At 35.0% G+C, this 23,177-nt stretch overlaps 1 protein-coding gene across 1 annotated transcript in view; it reads left to right on the top strand.

Moving 5' to 3' along the window:
- Sil1 (Sil1 nucleotide exchange factor) overlaps nucleotides 1-21,409 on the top strand; it is a 44,369-nt gene extending 22,960 nt beyond the window's left edge. Inside the window, exons 5-8 of the mRNA XM_089232730.1 lie at nucleotides 9,679-9,800; nucleotides 15,723-15,984; nucleotides 18,029-18,087; nucleotides 20,362-21,409. Coding sequence (XP_089088856.1) covers nucleotides 9,679-9,800; nucleotides 15,723-15,984; nucleotides 18,029-18,087; nucleotides 20,362-20,698 — 780 coding nt within the window. The 3' untranslated portion in view covers nucleotides 20,699-21,409. The remainder of the gene's footprint in view (nucleotides 1-9,678; nucleotides 9,801-15,722; nucleotides 15,985-18,028; nucleotides 18,088-20,361) is intronic.
- The last annotated feature ends 1,768 nt before the right edge of the window (nucleotides 21,410-23,177 follow it).

The following is a 23,177-nucleotide window of genomic DNA, read 5'->3' as shown; positions in this document are numbered from 1 at the left end:
TGGCAGATGAGAGTTAGAGCGCAACCACGTTAAACTCTGATAGATTTGGAGTGTCTGATAGCCCAACTGCTGCCATAGCTTCAAGTGTGCTGCAAGACATTGCAATGATAACCGACACACACACAGATGTTTCCAATGTGGTTGACAAATGTAAAATCAGAAGAAAAACGAGTCGTATCAGGACTGATTTGAAGTTTACATCCCCACCTAATGAAGAAATTTCTGGCCCTTCATTGATGGCAGCAAAGTTAAAACTTTATTTGTCAAAAAAGTAAACGCCATGCTTTTTCGCAGGGGAACAGAAAAGACCATTATTCTCTGATTCAGGAACCTGGGTCAACTTACATTAGACATGTTTCTCCTTCCTTGAGTACTTCAACCTACATAACTCGAAGCATTATTTTTCATCTGCCTGAATTTTAAATATCGCTTGAAAAGCTACAAGTGATCAGGTGTGATGGTATTGTTACTAACACTGGCTGGAAGAATGGTGTTATCTGTCTGCTAGAACTGCATGTGGAAAGACCACTACAGTGGAGTGTGTGTGTCTACTGCACTTCAACGAACTCCCTTTCAATCATATTTTTCATCATATAAATGGTGCAACCACAGGGCCAAAATCTTTTTTTGAGCCCTTTGGACAGAAGCTTATTGAGTGTAAAAAGCTACCTGTGGTGGAATACGAATCTGTAGATGTTTGTTTCCAGAAGTAAGTCTCGCCACAGAGAGCAACAGGCCTACAAACAGTACAAATATTCAGTCACTACACTTCACTCACTTTGCTTCTGAAACATAGATGGCGGCACTGAAAAATCATACACGACACTAGATACGCATTCAGACTGTTAGGTACACACATTTACACTTCCGGCACAACTCATTAGGTAGTAAATTGCCCATGGCGATAGACATGAGTTGTGCTCGGTTTGAAAAAAAGATTTCAGCAGTAAACAGAAAGATGCTGAGCAAAGGCCAGCAGTATTTGTTAGACATATCCAAAGCAATAAAGTCAGGACATTGTCCAGAGGATTTATCATCGAGGTCCTCTATCATGTTCTGGATGGCTAACTGTGGCAAATAGTGTTTAGGTTGTACATAAGTTTGCCCAATCCTTCTGAGAACTTGAACAAATAGTTACTTTCATCTTGAAATCATACATGCCTGTGTGGTTCAGCATAAAAAATAAGTTATTTTACTGACGGCTCTAAACATGTTTTTCTAGCAATTAAAACATTGTGGTAGTTATCCAACAAACTATTTCAATTTGTTAATACAGTAATTGAATGCAATGCATTCTTTGCACACCCTGAAAATATGATCGTTGATGACAGACAACACATTTGAGAGCTTAGATATAGAAAAGCAAGACAATCCGCTTCTAAAGGGAAAAAACTCAGATACTTTGTGCCACCTAAGATAAATTTTGAAGCTACTTATACTGAAGTTATTTACTGAAATACTTGCCAGCTGTATCCTTCCCCCCAATATTAAGAGAAGTGTGTGATGATATTGTATCACTTATCAATTCTGACACTAACCTTATCAGAGACATCAAAAAGTGTCCCTGTCAGGCAGTCGAGAGATGTGTCCAACTTGTCTCTGAGGTGTCAACTAGAGTATGTGGACATGCAGCTAGAGATGGCTACATCAGATCTACGCTGTTATCAAGATCAGTTATGTCTAATTTCTCACTAAAGTCAGAATATAAATGTGTGCACTTAGAAAAGAATCAGTAGAAGTGTAACAGTAAACCACTGAATCCTAGTCAATTTTGGTAACTGGTTTTAAAATTTAATGTAAATTACACACACCCCTACTTTGGATTGTTGATTGGATAGGGCATGGCCCCCACATGCTAGTGCCGGGCCCCCAGGCCAGGATTTTTTGCCCCCCCCCCCCCTGAAAAATGTTGTGCACCTCCCTTGAGAAAAGATTATGGTGTATTTTTTCAGTAAAAAAAAACCCCTTTTGGGAAGAAAAAATTGTTGAATACCCCCCCCCCCCCATCATGAAAAAATCCTGCATATGATACAACATTTGTATATGCAGCAAAATATCGCTACAATGATAATCGATAATAAATACATCTACAATAATATTTTTTTCAAATCTTGTTTTGAATTGCCTGGCTTAATGTTAAACTCTCGGTACACAACGACATCATCTACTATGATAAACCCCTCTATAACACAATATTTTTAGGAGATTTTTGAAATCGCTACAACAATATTTTTATATTTTGTTCAAAATCGTTTTGAATTTAATTTTAACTTCGCCACTTGTTGTTGTTCTTCTGAAGGCGTCTGATAACATCAATATTTCGCACTAAATGATCACCGAAAGCTAAAGTTATTTGTATTGCTGCACTCTGTGTACGACACAAAAGCGCTATGCGGTAAGCTTCTTTACAGGGTCAATATACATCTAAGTGAATTTTATAAATAAAATAATCAATTACAACGAATAATCAATACTGTAACGAATAAATACATAAAAGCGCATTTTCCAATGATATTAACAATACTGATATAGAAAAAATGACAACAATAGTATAAATTTGATCACACGTGAGGATAATGTTACCTCTTTAATCCCTCTACCACAATATCTTTTTTGGTCCGTAGAATATTGTTATATCGAGGTTTCACAGTATATTTAAACTAAATAAAATATAATTGTGTGTGTAATAAATATTACATTTCGAGATATGATTTGTATATAATTTTACGCAATACAATAGAGCTCCCCTGTGAGCCAGTTAAGAGAAAAAATTGGTTAGGCGATATGGTTTTCCCATAGAAACTTGTGATTGCCATAGGCGTACACAGAATTTTTACGAGGGTGGGGGGGGTTACATTCTTTTTTCCTGCAAAATAACCCTATAATCTCGGCTCTGGGAGGGGGGGGGGGTTAGAACCCTAAAACCCCTTTTGCATACGCCAATGGTGATCGTGATCCATGGTCGGCAGGGCCGCAGCTGGGGGAGGGGACAAGCAGGTCTCTTGCCTAGGACCAGAAGGGTGCGCAAAATTCACCTTTTATAGCCTCTTCTTCAAACTTACGGGGGGGGGGGAAATGTCAAAATATGTTCTTACCTCAGCTGATCAAGCATTTAGTTGCGGCCCTGATGGCTAGTGTTCAATCTAAACGAATCATCTCTCGATTAACGATAATACATCTATTATGGTATTTTTCTTCGTCCGCAGAATATCGTTATATCGAGATTTCACTGCAGTTTTATCATGCATAATACTAGCTATAATACCCGGCGCTGCCTGTGTTTTCTTTATTTATTGGGAGGATTGGAAAAGTGACAAACCATTACAAAGGAATAAATATATAATACTGGCAGGATTACAAGAGACAAACCGCATTGTAAAGGCATATGCATGTGTAAAACGCATTACTAGGGAACCACGGGAACCAAAGTAAACATTCCGAAAGTGATCGTTGAGGCCCAGAAAGCATTGTTGCCCGACGGTTTTTCATCTATTTCGGGCCCCTGTCCTCCTCTGGCGAACTTTTAAAGTAGCCTATCGATCGTTCAATCCGGGCCCTGTTTGGTATATATCCAAATTTTGGCGGCGATCGATCTAAAATTGTGGATTTGTATAGAGAGCATACACACAGACAGAAAATCAATTTTATATATATAATATACATGCACAGTATCAAATTTATCCTTAGTTTCTCTCAGATAAGATATCCACCACATCTCTATAGTTTTGTTGTTCACCAAGTAAACAAGTATACTATTGAGTCTCTACATGATGAACCACAGTTTGAAATGTGTTTTACACAAAACAAAATTTCTATCCAAACGTTTAACTTTCCTTTCATTTAGAACATCAATGATTATTCTTATAACGCACAGGTTCTCAAACTGTGTGCCTCCAACCTTTGTCAGGGTGTGAGGTTTTTGGAAATATTCTTTATTAAACAACTCTGGGGAGCTGGTGGAGCTCGCGGATAAGCATTGAATAGGGGAAAAGGGCGCCTCGGGTGAGAAAAGTTTTGACACCCTGATCTAATGTAAAGTTATTCCATGCAATGGTTTTTTTGATAAAACGAAGCGATTCTGTTATGCCAGGCGATTCACTACAGGCGTCCAAAAATAATAAATGAATTTAGTGAATTAAAGAGTGAATGAAAGTAATAATACTGAAAACTATTTTCATTGGTCTTGGTTGAAGCACCGGCCTGAAAAATTAAACTGAAATAATGCAAATATTTATGTTCACTTCATCTATTCAACTGAGCAACTTGACAATTCTGTTACAGTCGTTTATACGATGTTGAAGAGGCTGAGTCAAAACTTTTTATAAAACGTTTTATGTGTAAGTCGAAGTGAATACCTGAGCCTTTTTAAAAAATTATCTCCCTCCCCCATACATATAAAATGTTATAAAATTTTATGTGTTTAATTGCATTCCAATTCTGATCTTAAAAAATATCATTTCATAGTTGCGAGGAAATTAAATCACATTTCAAATCATTTAAAGAAATCAAATTTAGCACAACACACATTACCTTTGGGGCACGACATTGGGTACAAAATTGCAACAAAATCTTCTCGACTTGCAAAAATTTCCCCATCTTGGACTTTTTTTTTTGGCAGTAGATGATTTTCAATCAGGAGCTTGTTCTTTGGTTTTATTTCTCTGTTTTATAATCGTTTCAAAAAGTTGCAACGAAGATATTCAACTGGTTTGCAAGATGAACTTTCGTTATCAATTTAAAATTCTTCCAAAATTTCCAGCTTTTTTTAGAGAGAGCGACATTACGAACGGCGGATTTAACGCAGTCAGCGAGCAGTGCCGTCTGAACGCATGGCCCCACCCGAGCACGGCCTGGGAACTAACTGAAATTTTCGAGAATTCTCCGGGTTGGGCCTCAGAAAAATCAATTGGCCCGGGGGCCCATGATGTTCTTAAGACGGCCCTGTCAGCAAACGAAGCACCACATCGAAAGAAAATTCTACAGGAAATGATCGAAAGAACTTACTGTGCATGTGTACCGTATCTGTTTATTTTTGGCAGACCTGTACCCCACCCAATGCTAACAGTAGACTTTCTCACCCTCTCAGGATAACGTTGAAAACATAGGGAGAAAAAATTCTGAAAGGACGTATGGCCGTCAAAACAATTGAAATCCATTTCTTCAGGACTCTCCACATCTGCGTATTCTCAGAAAGAGGCAATAAACAAATCAACCAAGTGTCCACTCTAAATGGTCATCAGCCATCTCGTTGGCAATTTTCGTATACATCAGCAATCACAATAAAATGTATGTCTTTTGCGGTGACAATATGCAAGAACTGTTGCAGCAACGCTTTTTCACTGCATACAAAAATTTTGTGCGCATTTGATGTGGATATAAATTACGTTTTTCTTTTTTCAAAAATTTCCGAGTTTCAGTCGAAGTGAAAACGTCGAATAATTGAGGTTTCACGTTAAATAAATGAATGAAATATTTTAAGATTAAAATGTATTTGTTGTATTGCTGTTTAAAATATATTGTTACCAATTGCTATCAAAGTTAAACGTCATATAAACATGAAAGTCGTATAACTGAGTGACGTATGAACAAGGTTACTCTGTAATTTGTAGATATGCCCTATTAAAAGTAAGCATTTTTAAACTTTATGAAACAAAAACAAACATGCAACTGGCCTCGAGGCAGGGCCAAACTCTTCGGACATAGATTTATTATAGTTAACTCTTAATGCTCAAAATAAAAATTTAACAAAAATTTACATTTTTAGCTTTGCTTACCGTTCTTTTGGGCTAGAACCGTAGGATTCATCCACGTGGGAAAAAAATTAATCCTTTATGTACGCAAACTCGTTCAACTATTTTACTAAAAGATTTCGAACAACTGTATTTTTGCAGACGCGAACCGTAAATATTTTTCTGTTCAATCGATCCAACAAAATGTCGTCTGTAAATAGAAGTTTTGAGGGGAGATGATTCTAGGTATTCTAGAAACCTTGGGGAGATGTGTCCTCAAGACAGTACAGCAAATAAAAAAGGCTGATGAGAAAAATGTAGCCTTTTTTTCCAGAAGCAAGGAAAAAACCCCTTGATTTGTTCAGACTGGGAGAGGGAGGGGATTACTAGAGGGGCCATGAGCGAAATCATGTGATTCAGTACACACGTCATTACAGCGATTTTGTACAATACTTTTTGCGGGAAAACGCTTTAAATGAGAAATCTCGATGAGTATTAATCAGAGTTGGCACCAAAGAGTCGCGAAATAAGTCGCACTAAGGAGGAAAACGTTATATGCAGGATCCACTGTATTTTGTACAAAAGCTTGCAGCAAAGCTTTCTCAGTATCATAACGAGAGTGGGGCTGATGGAGCTTCAGGCCTGGGGCCTGGACCATTCTTGTCATTTTTTGTCTTTTTTTGACACTATTAGTTCACTATAGAGGGGGGTCCGCTGAAGAGTTCAGCCTATGGGGCCCCTGTTCCAGGATGTTGGGGGGGGGGGTTTCATGTGCTTTACTGACACCCAAAGGCAATTTCACTGTGGAATACGACGTGTGTTTACGCCAATTTTAATTCTATCCAGACATTATGGCCTTCTACAAACTGAAACAGCAAGGGTCGCGTGGTCGCCCTGAGGGGACACACAACATGCTGGTGTCCTTGACCATCACAATGCCTTTTTTTCCTTCCTAGGAGAACGACTATATATATTCTAGAAACCTTGTGCCATCCGAGAGTGGGGGGCTTGTACAATGTTCTTTTCTCCGCTTCCGTTTGTTTTTTTTCTCGTTTACTTGTACATGTGTATAGTTAAAAAAAATTTCAATGAGAATAGAAGATACGTAGTTCAAGATATCAGTCCATACGACTACAAATTGATATGACTGATATTAAAGAGTCCTGCCTATTTTCCTACGGAACATATCTGAAAGAAAAAAAATCGGAAAGACCTTTCCACGGGCCCCCCCGACTCCCGGCCCCAGGGCTGGAGCCCTGTCAGCCCCCCCCCATGTGGGGGCCATGGGATAGGGTGGGGGTGGAACTCGACGTGCAGCCACCTCCATGCACTCAGCACTCCTTGTGGTGAGTTTTGGGTTATTTGGTTTTGACAAAACACTGGCAAAAGGCTGCACAATGAAACTTGCAAAAATTGTCACTTCTCATTTTTTGAACACATTGTGCGACCGGTGAACATTGAAATATTAACTATGTTTTAATTTGATTTTGTTATTGAACCATAAATTCAGCATGACAAACTATAGTGTGTTGATCATGGATTTTTAACTAATATTAAAAAATTTGAAAAAAAATTTCAATTTTGTCAATTTCTATAAACTTCAAGTACGATGCATGAATGGAAGATATCAACCAATTTTAAAATGTTTACGTCGTTTTCCTTCTTATTAAAGGAGGCAACTTTTCCACACTATAGCAATTTGAAAATAAAAAATTCATTTTTTTCGACCCACTCTAATGTACATATCTGAAACGCATTGCTAGAGAACCATGGTAACCGAAGTACACATTCCAAAAGTAATTGTTGGGGCCCAGGCACCATTATTGTCCAACAGTTTTTTGCCAATTTCGGATATTTGCTCAGCTCTGACGAACGTTTAAAGTAGCCTATGGTTCAATCCCAGCCCTTTTTGTTATATATGCAAAATTTGGCAACGATCGGTCGAAAATTGTAGATTTGTATAAAGAACCAACATGCATACATACTTTCACATTTATATATAAGATTTTAGTAAACATAAATTTAAATAAACATCATTGAAAAAAGGGACAATTGTATAAGAAGAAATTCAAAACCACTAAAAATACAGAAATCTCCCGTAATACGGGACACAAGTGGTCCGTCGAATTGTTTCAGACAGGGTGAGACATATTGCTGTAATATATATATGAAAAGAGAAATGCACTTATTCAAAGTGATGTAAAAGTTCTATTAAATGAAATCTTGCCTTTCAAATTGGAAGTGAGAAACTGATATTCCATTTCAACATTTCCATGTGTATATATATTGTATATAGATAATTCCATTCCAACATTTAACTGCATTAACATTAACATGCAGAGAACAGATGTTCTCTGCATGTAATTAAACGTTGTGGATGTGGCTACTCATTGTGGCAAAATTTTTTGTCAAGTTTTCCATAACTGTACTATTCCCAGGATGCAAACCTGGGCTTTTGCAACTCAAAGCTATGACACTACCCCACATGACTTCTATATATATATTTATTTATTTATATTAATAGAAGTATATACTACTTCATCTGTTGCAGTTATAACCGCAGATGAGAATACGAAGTATATCATTGTCAGACCTATAGATTTATAGATTGTGTGTTCTCATACTTGTTATTTTGACAATAGACACAACTAATAACATAATTTTGTTTTTCTTTAACTTTAAAAAATTTTACTTTTATTTTTTTTCAACTGTTGATGAAAGGGCTTCACCTATTAGCCAATGGTCATTGGCCAAGCAAAGACCCTTTTGTCACTACACGAATTGTTAAGGTATAGTAGGTTATTATACTGTTAAACATGAAGACGATAGTGTTATGGTATGGGGATTCTTTCTTTGCTTATGGTGTTGGTCTGTTATAGCTTCTGAAAATCACTAGGAATTGGTTGTGTTACAAAAATTGCATTCAGTAACCTCATTTAGCCGTTTACTGCTAGTGCACATATAGTCAATTCTGTGAAAAAAGCAACTACAGACCATGGGACAAGTTTATTGAGTATTGTGGCAAGTAGTTTTTAATTCAAACTACTCCCAGCAAAGTAACTTATTCTACTTTGTTGTGGTGCCCATCGTATGACTGATTTAATTATTTATTATTTTTTTTTTTGCTTTTCTTTGTCAAATACTTTAAACGCAACGTAAAAGTAAATTTTTTAGACATAATTTTTTGTTCACGATATTTTGTAGTGAGACTCAGTGTTTTTTTCTTATCGTTGGATAGATTTCATGAAAAAATTCGAATACAAATTTTGTAGACAAATTTATTGTCAAGACTTTCGAGTGCTACTGTAGGTTTGGCTGTACCAACCTTTAATAATAGAAACAAAAAATGTGCACAATGTAACTATTTCTTTTCTTATGGTGATTAATTCAGTTAATTTGATTTTAAGTCCAAAAGGTTTTTATTTGTTAATTTTTGTGTTTTGTTAATATCTATAAAAAAATATTATGCAAAACTCATTATTACTGTTTTCTCAGTTTGCAAATCTACAATTTTTTACCAATCTTTGCAAAGTTTTATATGTATATTTAAAAAAAACATAACTTACGCATAAGTTTACATATAGATAAGTTACTTTAATATTTTTCACTTAAAAATGTTATTTGTGAGAAAACTGCCAAACTTTTGTTTTGCAATGCATGATGAAACATAAGAAAAGCAGAACTTATTGCCAATATTAGAAAAGAATCCATTAATGGTTTTAACAGTTAAAACCATTTGCTTTGACAATTCACTTATTGAGCTAAGTGGTGTGACATGACCATCATTTTATAGGTTTAAATAATTAGGCCATAGAAATTTTTAAACATGCTAATAAACACAGCTATACTTTGTGCATTCACCATTTTCTCTGTGGGCATTGCTGATTATTTCTGATGTATGTAATATTTTATTTGTTATTGGATTTCTAATTCAAATTCTGATTTTCAGTATAATGTAGCTACTGATTTTGTGAAAATTGGTGGTGTTCACATACTGTTGCCTGATTTGCTGTCTGGAAATCCAGAAGTTCAAGCATTCATTGCACTTGTTCTTGGTTCAGCAATGCAAGGGTAAATGTGATTAATATTTTAACTGATACCTGTGGTTACACTTATTCTTCATGTGAAATTAAATTTTTAAAAATACAGTAGGTCTTTTAATGAGCTCTCTCACGCACACAAAATTACTAGGAAAACTACAGTTAAAACAATTTTCTCACTAAGGAAATATAAATTTTTTGCTTTGTCAGGTAATATATTCTAAAACATTCCTGATTTGTCTGCATTATACTACTACAGTTGAATCCCATTGTAACGAACTCCAAGAGACCGGAGAAATCACTTCACTATAACGAAAAAAATTTCGTTAAAAAGGAATTCCAGATATTTGCATTGTGCCTATGTAAACTTATCTGGGGGATTAGAAAATTGTTCATTGAAACGAGATTTTTGCTATAACGGTATTCGTTAAAACGGTTCAACAGTATCATCTACTCCAGTGTTTTTCAAAGTGGGCGATGGAACAGACGGGGAGGGAATGGGGATAAAATTTTGTGGAGAGGGTGGATGAGACATAAGTTTGGAAGACTTATCTAGTCTTCTACATCAGCTGTCACCAACTTTTCATACCTCACAAATTGCACAATTTTGAATTCTACAAACCACTAATGCCAGGTCTACACCTGCTGCCCAGAAACTAATAGTGACTTAATAAAATAGAGCAGAAGACTAGCATAACAAATTGGTCCTTGCGCCAATAAAAGCAAAATCCAATCTACTAGCATAACTATGAACAGAGCAAGGTTTTAGTGGTCAGGCAGCTTGTTCCGTATGAAGTGATAATTGCATAAGACAGCAATGCATGTTGGAAGAAGAAAATGCTGTCCAAATAGATTGTGCATGAATGAGCCAGTGTTTCTTTGATGTACCAACTCCTAGTGGATCGCATCGCATTGCGACAAGAGCGAGGATACATGATTTATCGATAGTCACTATCCACATGAACTGTGCAGTCACCTCTAAAACCAGTTTTTCACTTCACAGGGTTACGGGAGTGGATCCTGCTAAAAATGAAATTTTTGTATATACAAAGGTACAAACATCTATAAAATAATTGTCATAAAACCTCCATTCTATTAATATGAGGTATACTTGCTTAAATTTTTTATGCTTCTATCCTGTGTTGGTAGCACCAAGCCTAATCAAAATGGTATTGGAAGAGTAGTTTTATCTGCAAATGATATTGGTTAATCTTTAATATAGTGAATCATGAAATATTGTAATATCATGATTTAGTTGATTTACATAATATTGTAATACAGTAAAACCCCTGTCTTTAACAGAACCTGTATTAAGCGGAAACCTGTCCTCAATGGAAAAAATATCTTGGTCCTGTAATTTCAATGCCAAAATAACATTAAAAAATGTAGATTAAATGGAACCTGTTCAATGTAGAAACTGAAAGGAAAATTCTACCCTCTTAGTGGAAAATTGCACACAATCACTACTGTGTTTTGCGACCAAAAGACCAGTGGATCATACACAATGTTGAAGTGCTGTAATGAAATTTCTGCTTGCCATCATCAACCTCTACTTTAGCAAAAAACTGTTTCCGTACTTGATACGGAATACTAAGATTTTGATAAGCCATATACATAGTAAAGCAGTTGCTCCTTGAAACTGTGACAAACTTTTTTCAGGAAAGCAGTCTTTTCTATGGGGGGGGGGGGAAACCAGTGCATGGGTTGGATTTCCAAATGATATGCAAGATTTACAAAATTGCACGCAAGCTGCTTTCCGTGATCGTGGTGCTGAGCAAGACCATAATTAAAGGGAGGCAAAGAGGGCAACTTCTAAGATAGTAAAATTTAGAGGGCTGTAAATTTTGGATAAGAACAAAAACACCATTATATAAAATCATTGAATTTTAGTGGTGGGGTGGCAACATAATGTTGTCCTCCCCACTAACAAAAATCATAAGTGTTTGTGCTGAGGATTACATAAATATAGATGGAACAATGTACAAACTGAACCTGACGGCAGATATTGGCACTCATTGAAAATTTCAGAAAGTAAATGTCATTGTAATAACAGTGTAGCTGTCAAAACCATGAAAAAACTGCAGCATTTAGCTCTACAGCGTAATGACTTGGGCACACTATGTTTAGTATAATTTCAAAAACAAAACTGTTCACTGAAAGTCCGGCAGTAGGTGTGAAGTACATACAGAAGACACTTATTGACTACTGGAAAAAATGAAAATTAATCTATTTACACTGTTTTAATTTTTTTTATTCACTATCCGCAATTTAAGTAATTTATGTAATGTACTGTATATGCTGTGTAATGTTAAAGTGAATATGTATTTTTAATAAATGTATGATATCAAGGGATAAATATTTAGTAATTATGGAGTAAATGTACATTACTTTATTAATTTTATCTATTTTTTAATTACTTGCTTTATTTTTATTTCATTTCAATTAAATACGAGATTGTTACATAATTTTACTCGTTATGTCAACAAAACCTTTGTTAAGCAGAAACCTGTGTTAAATGAAAAAAAGATCTTGGTCTATTGTTGTTCCATTAAAGATAGGTTTTACTGTATGAATATTTGTAGAAATATAAATATTGTAATGTGTGTAAACCAACAGAGAAGAATCTAGTCTAAAATCAGTATTGGTATCCTATCATCTGTTTCTCAATATCATACTTGTATGAATATAGAGGCCATCAAGATTTATAAATACCAGCTGAATTTCAATTCAACAGAGAAGAAGAAACACTTCAAGTCAATCTGGCCTGGTTCTCAGTTTTTAGAATTATCTGCATAAAAGCCAAGCAACTCAGCTCTCTGCTCAGTAGCTCAAACTACTCAATTGTGATTACTATGATAGGTCAATGGCCAAATCAGATTTTCCTACAAATAGCAGCTTAGCTCCAGCCTCTGGACAGCCATGAATACAGGGGAAAGAAGGGGGGAAGATTTAAAAATTTTTCACTTATATGTTCATCTTATGTTGTAACCATTCTTCTGAGAAATTTTTAAAAAGCATATGCAGTTACAATAATAGTAGTCCATTAATGTATCTCTTGAAAAGAAAGCCAGAGCACTTCAAGAATTTTTGTTTGTTATAATACAAATGGGCAAAATGCCCAACGAGGTGGCTGAGAAAAAGATGCCCATAACAAATATGGATGTCATATATTTCATAAATACAGCAACCCAATTAAAAATTCAGTACAAACAATATATATAAATGATAAAATATTATAACAATGCCCATAAAGAATGCTTATGGTTGTCTTGTTCTAAAGTATGGATAGCTTCCCTATTCACCCCAACATGCTTATCGTATTTCTTTTTAAATGTGTCAATTGTGTTAGAATTTACTACCTCCAGGGGTAAGTTATTCCATTTATTAACAACCCTATTAGAGAAACATTCCATGCACCATGACCTCGCATTGTCCCTTACCAATCGATACTGGTGTCCCCTTGTAAAAGCAGTCGATTGATGGTGTACTAATAATTCATGGTCCATCCCATTGAAAATTTTGAACACTTTGATCATATCTCCCTGACACCTGTGTTAATCCAATGTAATATATTCAAAAGATGAAATCTCTCTTCATAACTCAAGCCCCGTGTGCCGATAAGGACACGCTTAGCTCTTCGCTGCAATCCTTCAACCAAGTCTATGTCCCTCTGTAGGCATCGTCTCCAAAACCTTACTGCATACTCCAGTTCAGGACGAACTAAGCCTTGGAAAAGCGGAAGAATGACTTTAGGAGGACGCGTAGATACCTTTTTGAAAATAAAACCAAACATTCTATTCACTTTTTTGACCATCGCTGAAGAATGTTCAGAAAACCTAAGCCGCTCATCAACGAGAATTTCCAAATCAGTGACCCTAGTTGCATCCGAGATACTGACACTATTCAATTCGTAAGAGAACCGTGGGGTGTTTGAACCAAAATGACTGACCATGCACTTGTCAATGCTAAACGCTATGCTTCATTCATTTGCCCATGCTGCAATCCTGTTTAAGTTGGGCTGGAGTAACTGCCCATTGCTTTGATTCCCAATTACCCCCATTAGCTTCACGTCATCTGCGAATTTGCTAGCAATCCATCGATACCCTGATCAAGTTTATTGATAAAAAGTGAAAAAAGTATGAGGCCAAGGACACTTCTTTGAGGAACTGTACTTGTGACGCCTGTCCAACTAGAGAATTCCCTGTTCACCATAACTCGTTGCAACCTATCTCTTAACCACAATTTTATCCATTTCAGCAAGTTGCCCTCAATCTCGTGCGAACGCTTCAAGAGTTTACCATGTTTGATCCAATCAAATGCCTTCTGGAAATCAAGGTAAACAACATCTACATTTTTGCCCTTACCCAAAGCCTTAGTCACATGATCATAAAAGCAAAAGAGGTTAGTCACACATGACTTCCCCTTCCTGAACCCATGCTGATTATCCGACAATACATATTCTCATCTATCCATTTCACAAACTGCCTTTTGATAATGATTTCCAAAATTTTCGAGAATGAGCTCGTCAAACTCACAGGACGATAATTGGACACAGCTTCTTTACTACCCTTCTTAAATATCGGAACAACATTAACAAGTTTCCAATCCCTTGGGACGATAAACTCAGCAACATTACTCCTGTAAATCTGTGCAACTGGCCCCAACAATTCATTACCACATCCCTTGAGGACCCCGGGATAGATATAATCCAGTCCTGGTGTTTTGCTTGCATTACATTTGCATTTTGCTTGCTTACATTTTTTAGAACATTTAAGACCTCCACATTTTCCACTTGAATATCGTTGAGGATTATTCAACACCTGTATATTGAATATAAGTATCTCCATTAAAAACTAACTCGAAAAAGTCATTGAAAACACTACACATGCCTACATTGCTCTCTAACTTAGATCCTCCTATCGGGAGGGGGGCCAACTGTCCCTTTACATCCATTATTAACGTATCTAAAAAATGATTTTTGGTCAGAGTTAATGTTATCTGCCAACCTAGATTCAACTTCCTTTTTGCTATCCCTTATCGCTTTCTTCAACGCTCTTCTTTTATCAGTAAACCAATGATGTGTCACCTCGTCCACTTTTATGCTCTCCGAATGCTCTTTTCTTTTCAAGATAAAGGTTACGCACGCTATCCGTGAACCATAGAGGGTGTGATATACAAACACTCCTTTTTTGAACAAATGGTATGACGTCATGCAAAACAGAAGACAGTTTCGTACTAAATTCTTCCCATTGACTTACCACCCCTACTGATTCCAACCATAACACCAAACATGGCCCCCGCTCTGAACTGATTCCAACCGGTCTTTGAAAACTTCAGCTAACCTTTCTCTCAAAACATCAAAGTTAGTTCTCCGAAAACAAGGAATCTTTTGTTATCAACCTTACCCGAAGAAAAGTTAGTGAAAACTGACGGCACAATGATCACTGGAAGCAAACTTGTTCCCCAACGAATCATGTTTAACAAGATCCTTGGAAGCAGTAAGAACTAAATCAAAAATAACAGTACCCCTAGTGGCTTCTGATACAAAAATTTTTTTAGCACCAACTTAAAGTCTCTTTCATACTGATCTCTAGCTGGAAGGTTCTCCCAATCAATACCCGGCTAATTGAAATCCTCAAGTATGATAACCCTCTTACGGTTACACGTAGGAAATTTCATCATGAAATTTGGCGATGTAGTTTGGATCCCTATTCAGAAACCCCAACAATAAGTTTATGATGTCTTTTGTTTTCAAGCTCAACCCATATAGTTTCAATATCACTTCTCTGCATGTTACACTCTTTAGCCTTCAAACATGATTTCACGTATATCAAGAGAGATTGCTTGATTCACGTCATTATAGATTGCTTCCTCCGTATAAGCCGTACACTTTATATCATACTTTTATGGCATTTAAATTAATATAATTTATGATTTATATTAATAATTACAGAAATCCTCCTGTACAGCAAGCTGTTTTCAAGACTGAGGCAATGCTGCAATTACTTCTTGCTGTTCATTCTGCAAACAGTTCCGAAGTGAAGTCTCGATCATTGTATGCCTTGTCTAACTTGATCCGTCACTACCCAGATGCACAGTTAAAGTTTGTTAAACTTGGAGGTTTCTTTATGTTGTCTGAATTGTTCCACCCAGGATCTCCACTTAGGCTGAAGTTAAAAGTTGTGGATTTATTATATGATTTGGTAGCTGAACGTGTAAGTTCCTAAAAAAATTTTTTTTTCATTGTCATTCTTACATAGTTGCACAGCATAGTAATGGGTAGTCAAACTGGTGATTTGAAATTTTTATATAAGTCTTAGGTTTACTATTTATGTATCAAATTTCAATTTTTATTTGTTTGTAAATGAATTTACCTGTGATCAGCAGATTAATTTTTCACATTTTTAAGGATTGTCTCTATATATTGAGAATTTTATTAACTCTGGACCCCACTATTCCTGGTTAATTGACGTTCTACTGTAAATTAGGCTTATTTGAGGCATGTAGCATGATTTGAAAGGCAAATGAAAAAATAAATAAAACCACATAACTCTATTTCTTAGATTTTTGGAATCAAACACTATCTTACGCAAATTTATGAAACAAATGGCAATGAAAATACAGTAAAACCCCTCTTTTTTAGACACTGGTAGGGTGAAAAGAATCGACTATAAAAGGGGATCGTCACAAAAAAGGACTAGAATTCCTATTTAAAGTCTTTGTTTATTTTTTCAAAATGAATTATTTTAGTTTTAACATAAGTTTGGAGATTGTGTATGAAACTTGTATTATGCATTATTTTGCATAAATGAAAAGTTTAATTTGCAATAGAACAATTAAAAAAAATTAGTGTTAATAAGCCATACTGACAAAAACATGGCCTGAAAATTTTTTTTGAGGAAATGGCTGATGCTTTGTATCATCTGCAGTATTTTTGTTCAAGGTCTGATAAAACGCTAAACTAATTACATAAAACTAGTTGTATGTTTCACTTTCCGTTCAAGTTTTCCTCAAGAGTTGTATAATAATACTGCTTAAATGTTATGCATTATCCGGTAGTTAAAAAGCTCTCGGAGACTGTCCATCCCTTTTGGAAAGAGCGCAAACCATCCCAAGATGGTCTCTCTGGGTGGTCAGCGGCCATATCTGTCTGTAGTTAAAAAGTACTTTTTAACCAAAAATGAAAATAAGAACATGCCAAATTGTTTATAAAAATTCATTATAATCACTCAGTCAGAAAAAAAAATGAATAAACCATGGGTTTTATGAGCTAAAAATTAATTTTAGAAGCTACATAAAATGCAGCTTTTATTACAGAAAATTTATATGAAAAATTATGGGGTAGGGATGTTCGAGCAAAGAATGTTTGTGTCTGTATAGGAGTTCTAGCCGAATGAATGAATAAAAGTGTGTGATCATAACGGAGAGTGACCATTAAGCAGGGGTTTGAAATGCGTACTTTAACCCCTTCTCTTACAAGCTATTGGGAGGAAATTTGGATGATCTCTATTTGAAAAATCTGCAATAAATATGGTGACCTTGTTCTAACCTAACCTCACATTAGAAAATAGAAAAGAAGGTGAAGGATGAAAAGAAAACAAATGAAAGGAACAGTAGATTTCTCTTTTCACCCTCACCGTTCTCATTCGCTCTTATATATATTTCGCTCATATATAGAAGAATACATTATATGTGGGGAAAAAATCACTAATAAGAGTATAGAAATAAATGGAATGTAACAAAAAACAACCTCGTAGAGTTACAACAAAGCCTTGCCATGATGAAAAGAGAGGAAAGAAAACAAAGAAGTTGTTTGAATTTATTCCACTGGTGTTTAGATGCAATATTACGTCCTTGATCATAAAATGGTTAAATATGATTTTTATTTGGTCGTAAAATGGCGGGGTGGGGGGCTGTGACAGCATCTGCAGGATAATTATTAAGAATGGTTTTACTACAGTTAAATAACCCTGATAAAATCATAATGGCTTTTAAAGTATTTATATTTAGCTTTTTATTTTATTTTTTAACAAATTTCAAATTCCTGTTCACAAGTTTTGTTTTTTCAGAAATGTGTATGTATTTCATGCCTTAGCTTTATTGATGAATTTTGTCCATTTATACTCTTCTTTTACACATTCATTCATTTTTACTCTAAATAAAGCTTCATGTTTGTACATTTAGAAGTTGTACTTAAAATATAATTCAGCTATTTTTCAGATTCAGATATTTTTCATTATTTAATACTTACATTTCCAGCAACATGTTGATGATGAGAATGATGAAGATGATTTGCGTCGAGAAGGCAGCTATCATAGGTATATTTTATAATGGTTTTTTAATTATTTGAAACATGAGTGCATGTATCTCGAAAAAGGTGTGGTAGCTCAAGTCAATAAGATTCTTGCCTATAGTACCATAGGATGTTCAAAGGTATCATGAGCTTGATGTACAATTCGTCTTTGTCAGAATCTTTCCTAACACGAAAATACAAAAAAAAAAAACTGATTAGAAGACTGCCAAATACATTGCCACAATAGTCTCCCACCAAGGGGTTAGCACCTGTAACCCACACTGCAACTATGAGGTGCAGATGGGTCTGGTGCCCCGGGTGTTGGTACAAAGGGGGTGTAAATTTTACCCTTTTACTTCTACTTCAACATTATAAGGGGGCGCCAAAATGTGTTCTTGTCCCTGCTAACAAAGCATCTAGTTGCGGCCCTGCCTGTAACCAACCTCTCGGTGGGACATATTAAAAAAAATTAGTACAGCTTCTTCATACCATTGGTGAATAGAACAGACTCCCCAGTTTTATTGTCAACCTTAACAATACCCTAAACCGGTAGTTGTTCCTTCAATTATTTGGGAAGCAGTTTAACTCTGGTACAAAAATGTGAAAACTTAATGGAAAGTGAAAGAGCAGAGCATGTAATTATTGCTTAGATGATGCAAGGTTGAGAGTAATATTATTTGGTTATTGAAAGAATGCATTACGTAAGTTATATGATTATTTGAATTATTCAAACTTGTTTGTATAAACAGTGTTCTTTAGTAACAAAAAAGAACGAGAAGCAAAAAAAAGACCGAAAACTATGATTGTCTGTAATGACATCTATGAAGTCCAAATTTTGTTGCTTTACTTGCAGTCGGGACTTTGACTTGAGGTGACACTGGAAAAAGCTAGCATCTGAGCATCTAGGACCCCCATAAATGTGTTCAAATATGGTTTGAAGAATCATGTTTGAATTCAAGAGATAAAATTTTGAGAGCTCAGCAAATACCCACTACTTCTTGCTGTGGAAATCAGGCCCAGCTTGTACATTAATGAAACAATATTACTTCTGTGTCAAGTGATTTTGCTTAAAAATTCTTTTGTGGGGGGAGATTCAGGTTATTTTGACACATAATAAACACAAATCAATTGGAAAAAAAATTTAATGGTTACTTTTGTCTCAGGTTTGAAGATGATACACAATTACAAGGTATTAATTTGTATTAAACTGTCAGATACATAATAGTATAGAGATGTTTTATAGTAAATTATATATATATTGGCCCACCAACATTTTTTCTTTTATTTTTGGCATGCTCTTAAAAAAGTTTACCCATCACTGATTTGAAGCAGAAAATTTGAATACATTAAATGTAGCTCTGGATACACAAAATCAATGTGCAACTAAATAAACATTTTTTAATCAGCCGGTAACATAAACAGAGAATCAACGATTAACAAGAACAATTTAGTACATCGTGAGAGATAGAACGATAGCAGAACTGGATCAGCACATCTCCTTTTATAGAACCAGTAACATGATGTCATTAGTTCAGTTTCATTTTCATGACTGCAATGTTGCCACACCACCCCCTCCTTGAGGAGGCATGCTGGAAATTAGCAAATGTCTCTGAGCAAGCCTTGGGGATTGATGTACACCAATTTGAACTGGAGGCAACGGCACAGCTGGACTTGGAGGCTCTTCTGTTAAGAAAGCTGGTTTCAACCTGTATTGAGATATTGCTTTCTCGACCATCACGCTGTAATGAAAAATATTTGTCATTACGCTGTAGAACTTTATAAGGTCCATTATACAGTGGTTGGAGGGATTTTTTAATGCTCTCTTGATGTCCAGTAGCATATTTTTAATAGGATTCTCCTAAAACTGTGAAGAAATTGATTTGTTTCATGCTTAGATATCAGTTATTTATATAATTCTGTATAAAATTTTTACTAGATATTTTACTTGAAAAAATATTTTCCGCTTATATTCCTGCTTAGAGCGTTTTCCCACTTGTTATGATTTATTTCATTGTCCTAAATCTAATTCTCATTAAGATTTCTCGTTTAAAGCATTTTCTTGCTTACAACATTTTTATCTGTTTTTTGGAAAACGTTATAAGCAGGATCCAATGTATAACTATACAATGTTGCAAGTCTTGTTTTGTTTTTGGTAAAAAAAATTGTTTTGGCTACTTCAAATTTTTCTGATGAATATATTTTATGTTCAGATTTTGATTTGCGATATTCTAAAATTAATTTAGATGTGAAGATTTTTTTGTAAATTAACCAATTTTTATATTTTTACTGCATTATTTAGTTTTTCGATGGACACAGTAGTAAAGGAAAATGGTTATTGCACTTATATTCCTCGATTGATCTATGTGCCAGAATATGATGCTCAAGAACGAGCTATAAAAGCTATGTCTGTTCTAACTGAAGCCTGCAAAGCTGAGTTTTCTACAGTTCTAGACAGATTACGATTTCTGGCAGAAAAATACCGGGTGGCTCTACTTGAAGAATTTTCTGCCTACATGAAAGTACACAAGTCAGTCAAAGATTTAGATACATCTGATCTCTATTTTCTTGGTCTTTTCAGTTCTGTGATAGATCTGATTCATGCCCTTGAAATACGTCCTAGTGTAACGGTTACATAAAATTATTTATGTATGTGAATTTGGAGAATGAGCAACATTGTGATACATTGAGTCAGTCAGCTTCTGTGAGATGAAATTCATTCACTTATTAATTTATATTGTGATGCTGAAGTTTTTTTTTAAAACAAAAGTGCTGCAACTTGCAGTAAAACCCTATTAATCATTCCCTGGTTATATTGTGAAAATGTTTCTGTAAACATTTTTATTGCAATAAGCTGGATGCATTTCCACTTTTATTATACCAGCTCATATATATATTGAATTGCTTGTTTTTTTCAAAAGCTAAAATATGTTTTTGTTTTTCTGATATTGATACACCCAAGCACAGGCCCGTCATTTAGGGGGGGCATTGCCCCTTCCCCCTGGCTTTTGAAAATACACTAAAAATGGTATATATATATATATATACATATATTGTGAGTACATGTGCTTTGCCCCCCCCCGCCCCCTGGAAAAAGTTGAAATGAGGGCCCTGCCCAAGCATAAGGTAAATGTTTCCCAGTGTTTTCTTTCATTTTTTCTTATGAAGGGTGATTTAAACCTCTTTGTTCAAATTTTGTTGGGAAGTAGGGCATATGTGAAAGCATTAACATTTTTTAGTCATAAAGTATGTGGTCCAATCAAAACAGCAAAGGTAGTAGAGAGAGAGCCTTTCCGTATAACATAAACAAGTGTTTCTCATGTATAAACATAGGAATGATGCCAAACATGAAAAAAGAAACTTTAACAAGACAACAATAACAAGAATCGCTTGAGAAAACAACCGTCAACCCTAATGCATGCTTCATAACATCAATGGGTTGATTCTCTCATGTGTTGGAAAATATCTGGTATCGTACATGCAGCTGAATCAAAGGCACTGATTCTTTCAAAAGGTCCTGAGGAGTTCCAATAGGAATCTAAGACAATGCTCTTCAATTGTCTTCACAAAAAAAGTTAGTAAAGCACTCTTGTGTGGAGGGAAAGAACCCTCCACCACCTTCGCTATTCTTATTGGAGCATGTGTTCAAAGACAAAAAAAATTATTTTGCATGCTCTAGCTCCCCACAAAACTTGAAAAGTTTGAAATCGCCCTGTATAACAATATGTTGAGGGTTTTACGTGATGTAAATATCTGAATTTTCAGCAAAGCATTATGGCTTTCTATTTTTTACAAAAATAAGTTCAGGGCTGTGAAATATTTTTCATTCTAGGCAAAGTAGCTTGAAGTTTCCTTTAACAAGTCATCTCGTCATGTCTACAAATGTGAGAACCGTAAGCTACAATGCTAAAAGTACTCATGACTGGTCAAACATATTTAATATTTTATTCAGTTGTCATTATATCTAGGAGATGGAGGTTCTTTTCCTAAAATTGTCTATGAAAAATGACTAACACATAAGCAGTCTATTGTTGCAATAACCATAGAGCTGAGGTAGGTAGGTGTGTAAAATGTTATTTTTGTCTCATTTGCTAAGCTTATGTTTTTAGTCATTACACGCAAACACATAAGAAGTATAATAGTAGTAACACCCTTATGTTATTACCAATAAGACCAAGATTGTCAAGACCAATGTGTATCTGATGAGTCTATAGTGCACTGTCTAATTAAACTGATGAATTTTCTTTGCCTGACAAAAAATAAATTGAGTAATTTTAAAAAGCAATTTTTTTTTGCAGGGAGCAGCACTGTTCACTCATTCTTCCTCACACTTTTCTTTTAATGTGAATTTTCTTCATTTGTTGTAATTTTTTTATTTGTTTGCTGTCTTTTAATATGCAATAATTTCAGAATTAAGGTTTCTCTAGCTTAGTAAATAGTAGGAAAAATATACACAAATTTGTGTTGCAAGCAAAACACTCACTGGACAGAAATGAGAATCTAACTAGAATTTAGAAAACTCATCTTGAACAGAAACTAGTGTAATCCAAATTCTTTTTAACCCTTTCACTACCACATTATGAAAAAATTAAATAATTATCACTTTAATTTTTTGGTTTGTCACTTTATTTCTAATTAAAGCTTAAAAGTTCAAAGAAATTATTTAGTACACAATAAATTAATTAGCTGGTATTTGAAAGTTTTGTCAGCACTATATGCTTACAATAAAAAATAAATAAAATTCAAAAATTTTTAATACATAATAATGAATATTTATTTTACCACAAAGAAAGACATAATTTGTTTTATATATTTGTTAGGGGACATGTAAAAACAGTGTTTTACTGCATCATACTTTTGTGTAATGCAGTACACACTTTTACAGGGGCGAAACATCTGAATGTTATTAATTAACATATTCAAAAAACTAGTCCCACTCTTGTGCTGTCATCTGGTAATTGTAAAGTGGTTATACAACCTTAATACTTCAAAATACCAACGCCCAATAACGTATGTAAGTGGTATTGCAGGGGTTAAAAAATTAGTACTGCCTTAAAGTACCATCAGTAGTGAGAATGTTAAACAAATATGTATTTTTTCCCTTTCTTTTTTTTCACT

The sequence above is a fragment of the Pholcus phalangioides genome, unplaced genomic scaffold (genome assembly GCF_987345545.1).
Source record: "Pholcus phalangioides strain wild (caught in Gottingen) unplaced genomic scaffold, Ppha-v1.0 ptg000007l_1, whole genome shotgun sequence".
In the NCBI taxonomy this organism is placed as follows: domain Eukaryota; kingdom Metazoa; phylum Arthropoda; class Arachnida; order Araneae; family Pholcidae; genus Pholcus; species Pholcus phalangioides.
This window is presented reverse-complemented; position numbering and strand designations above follow the sequence as displayed.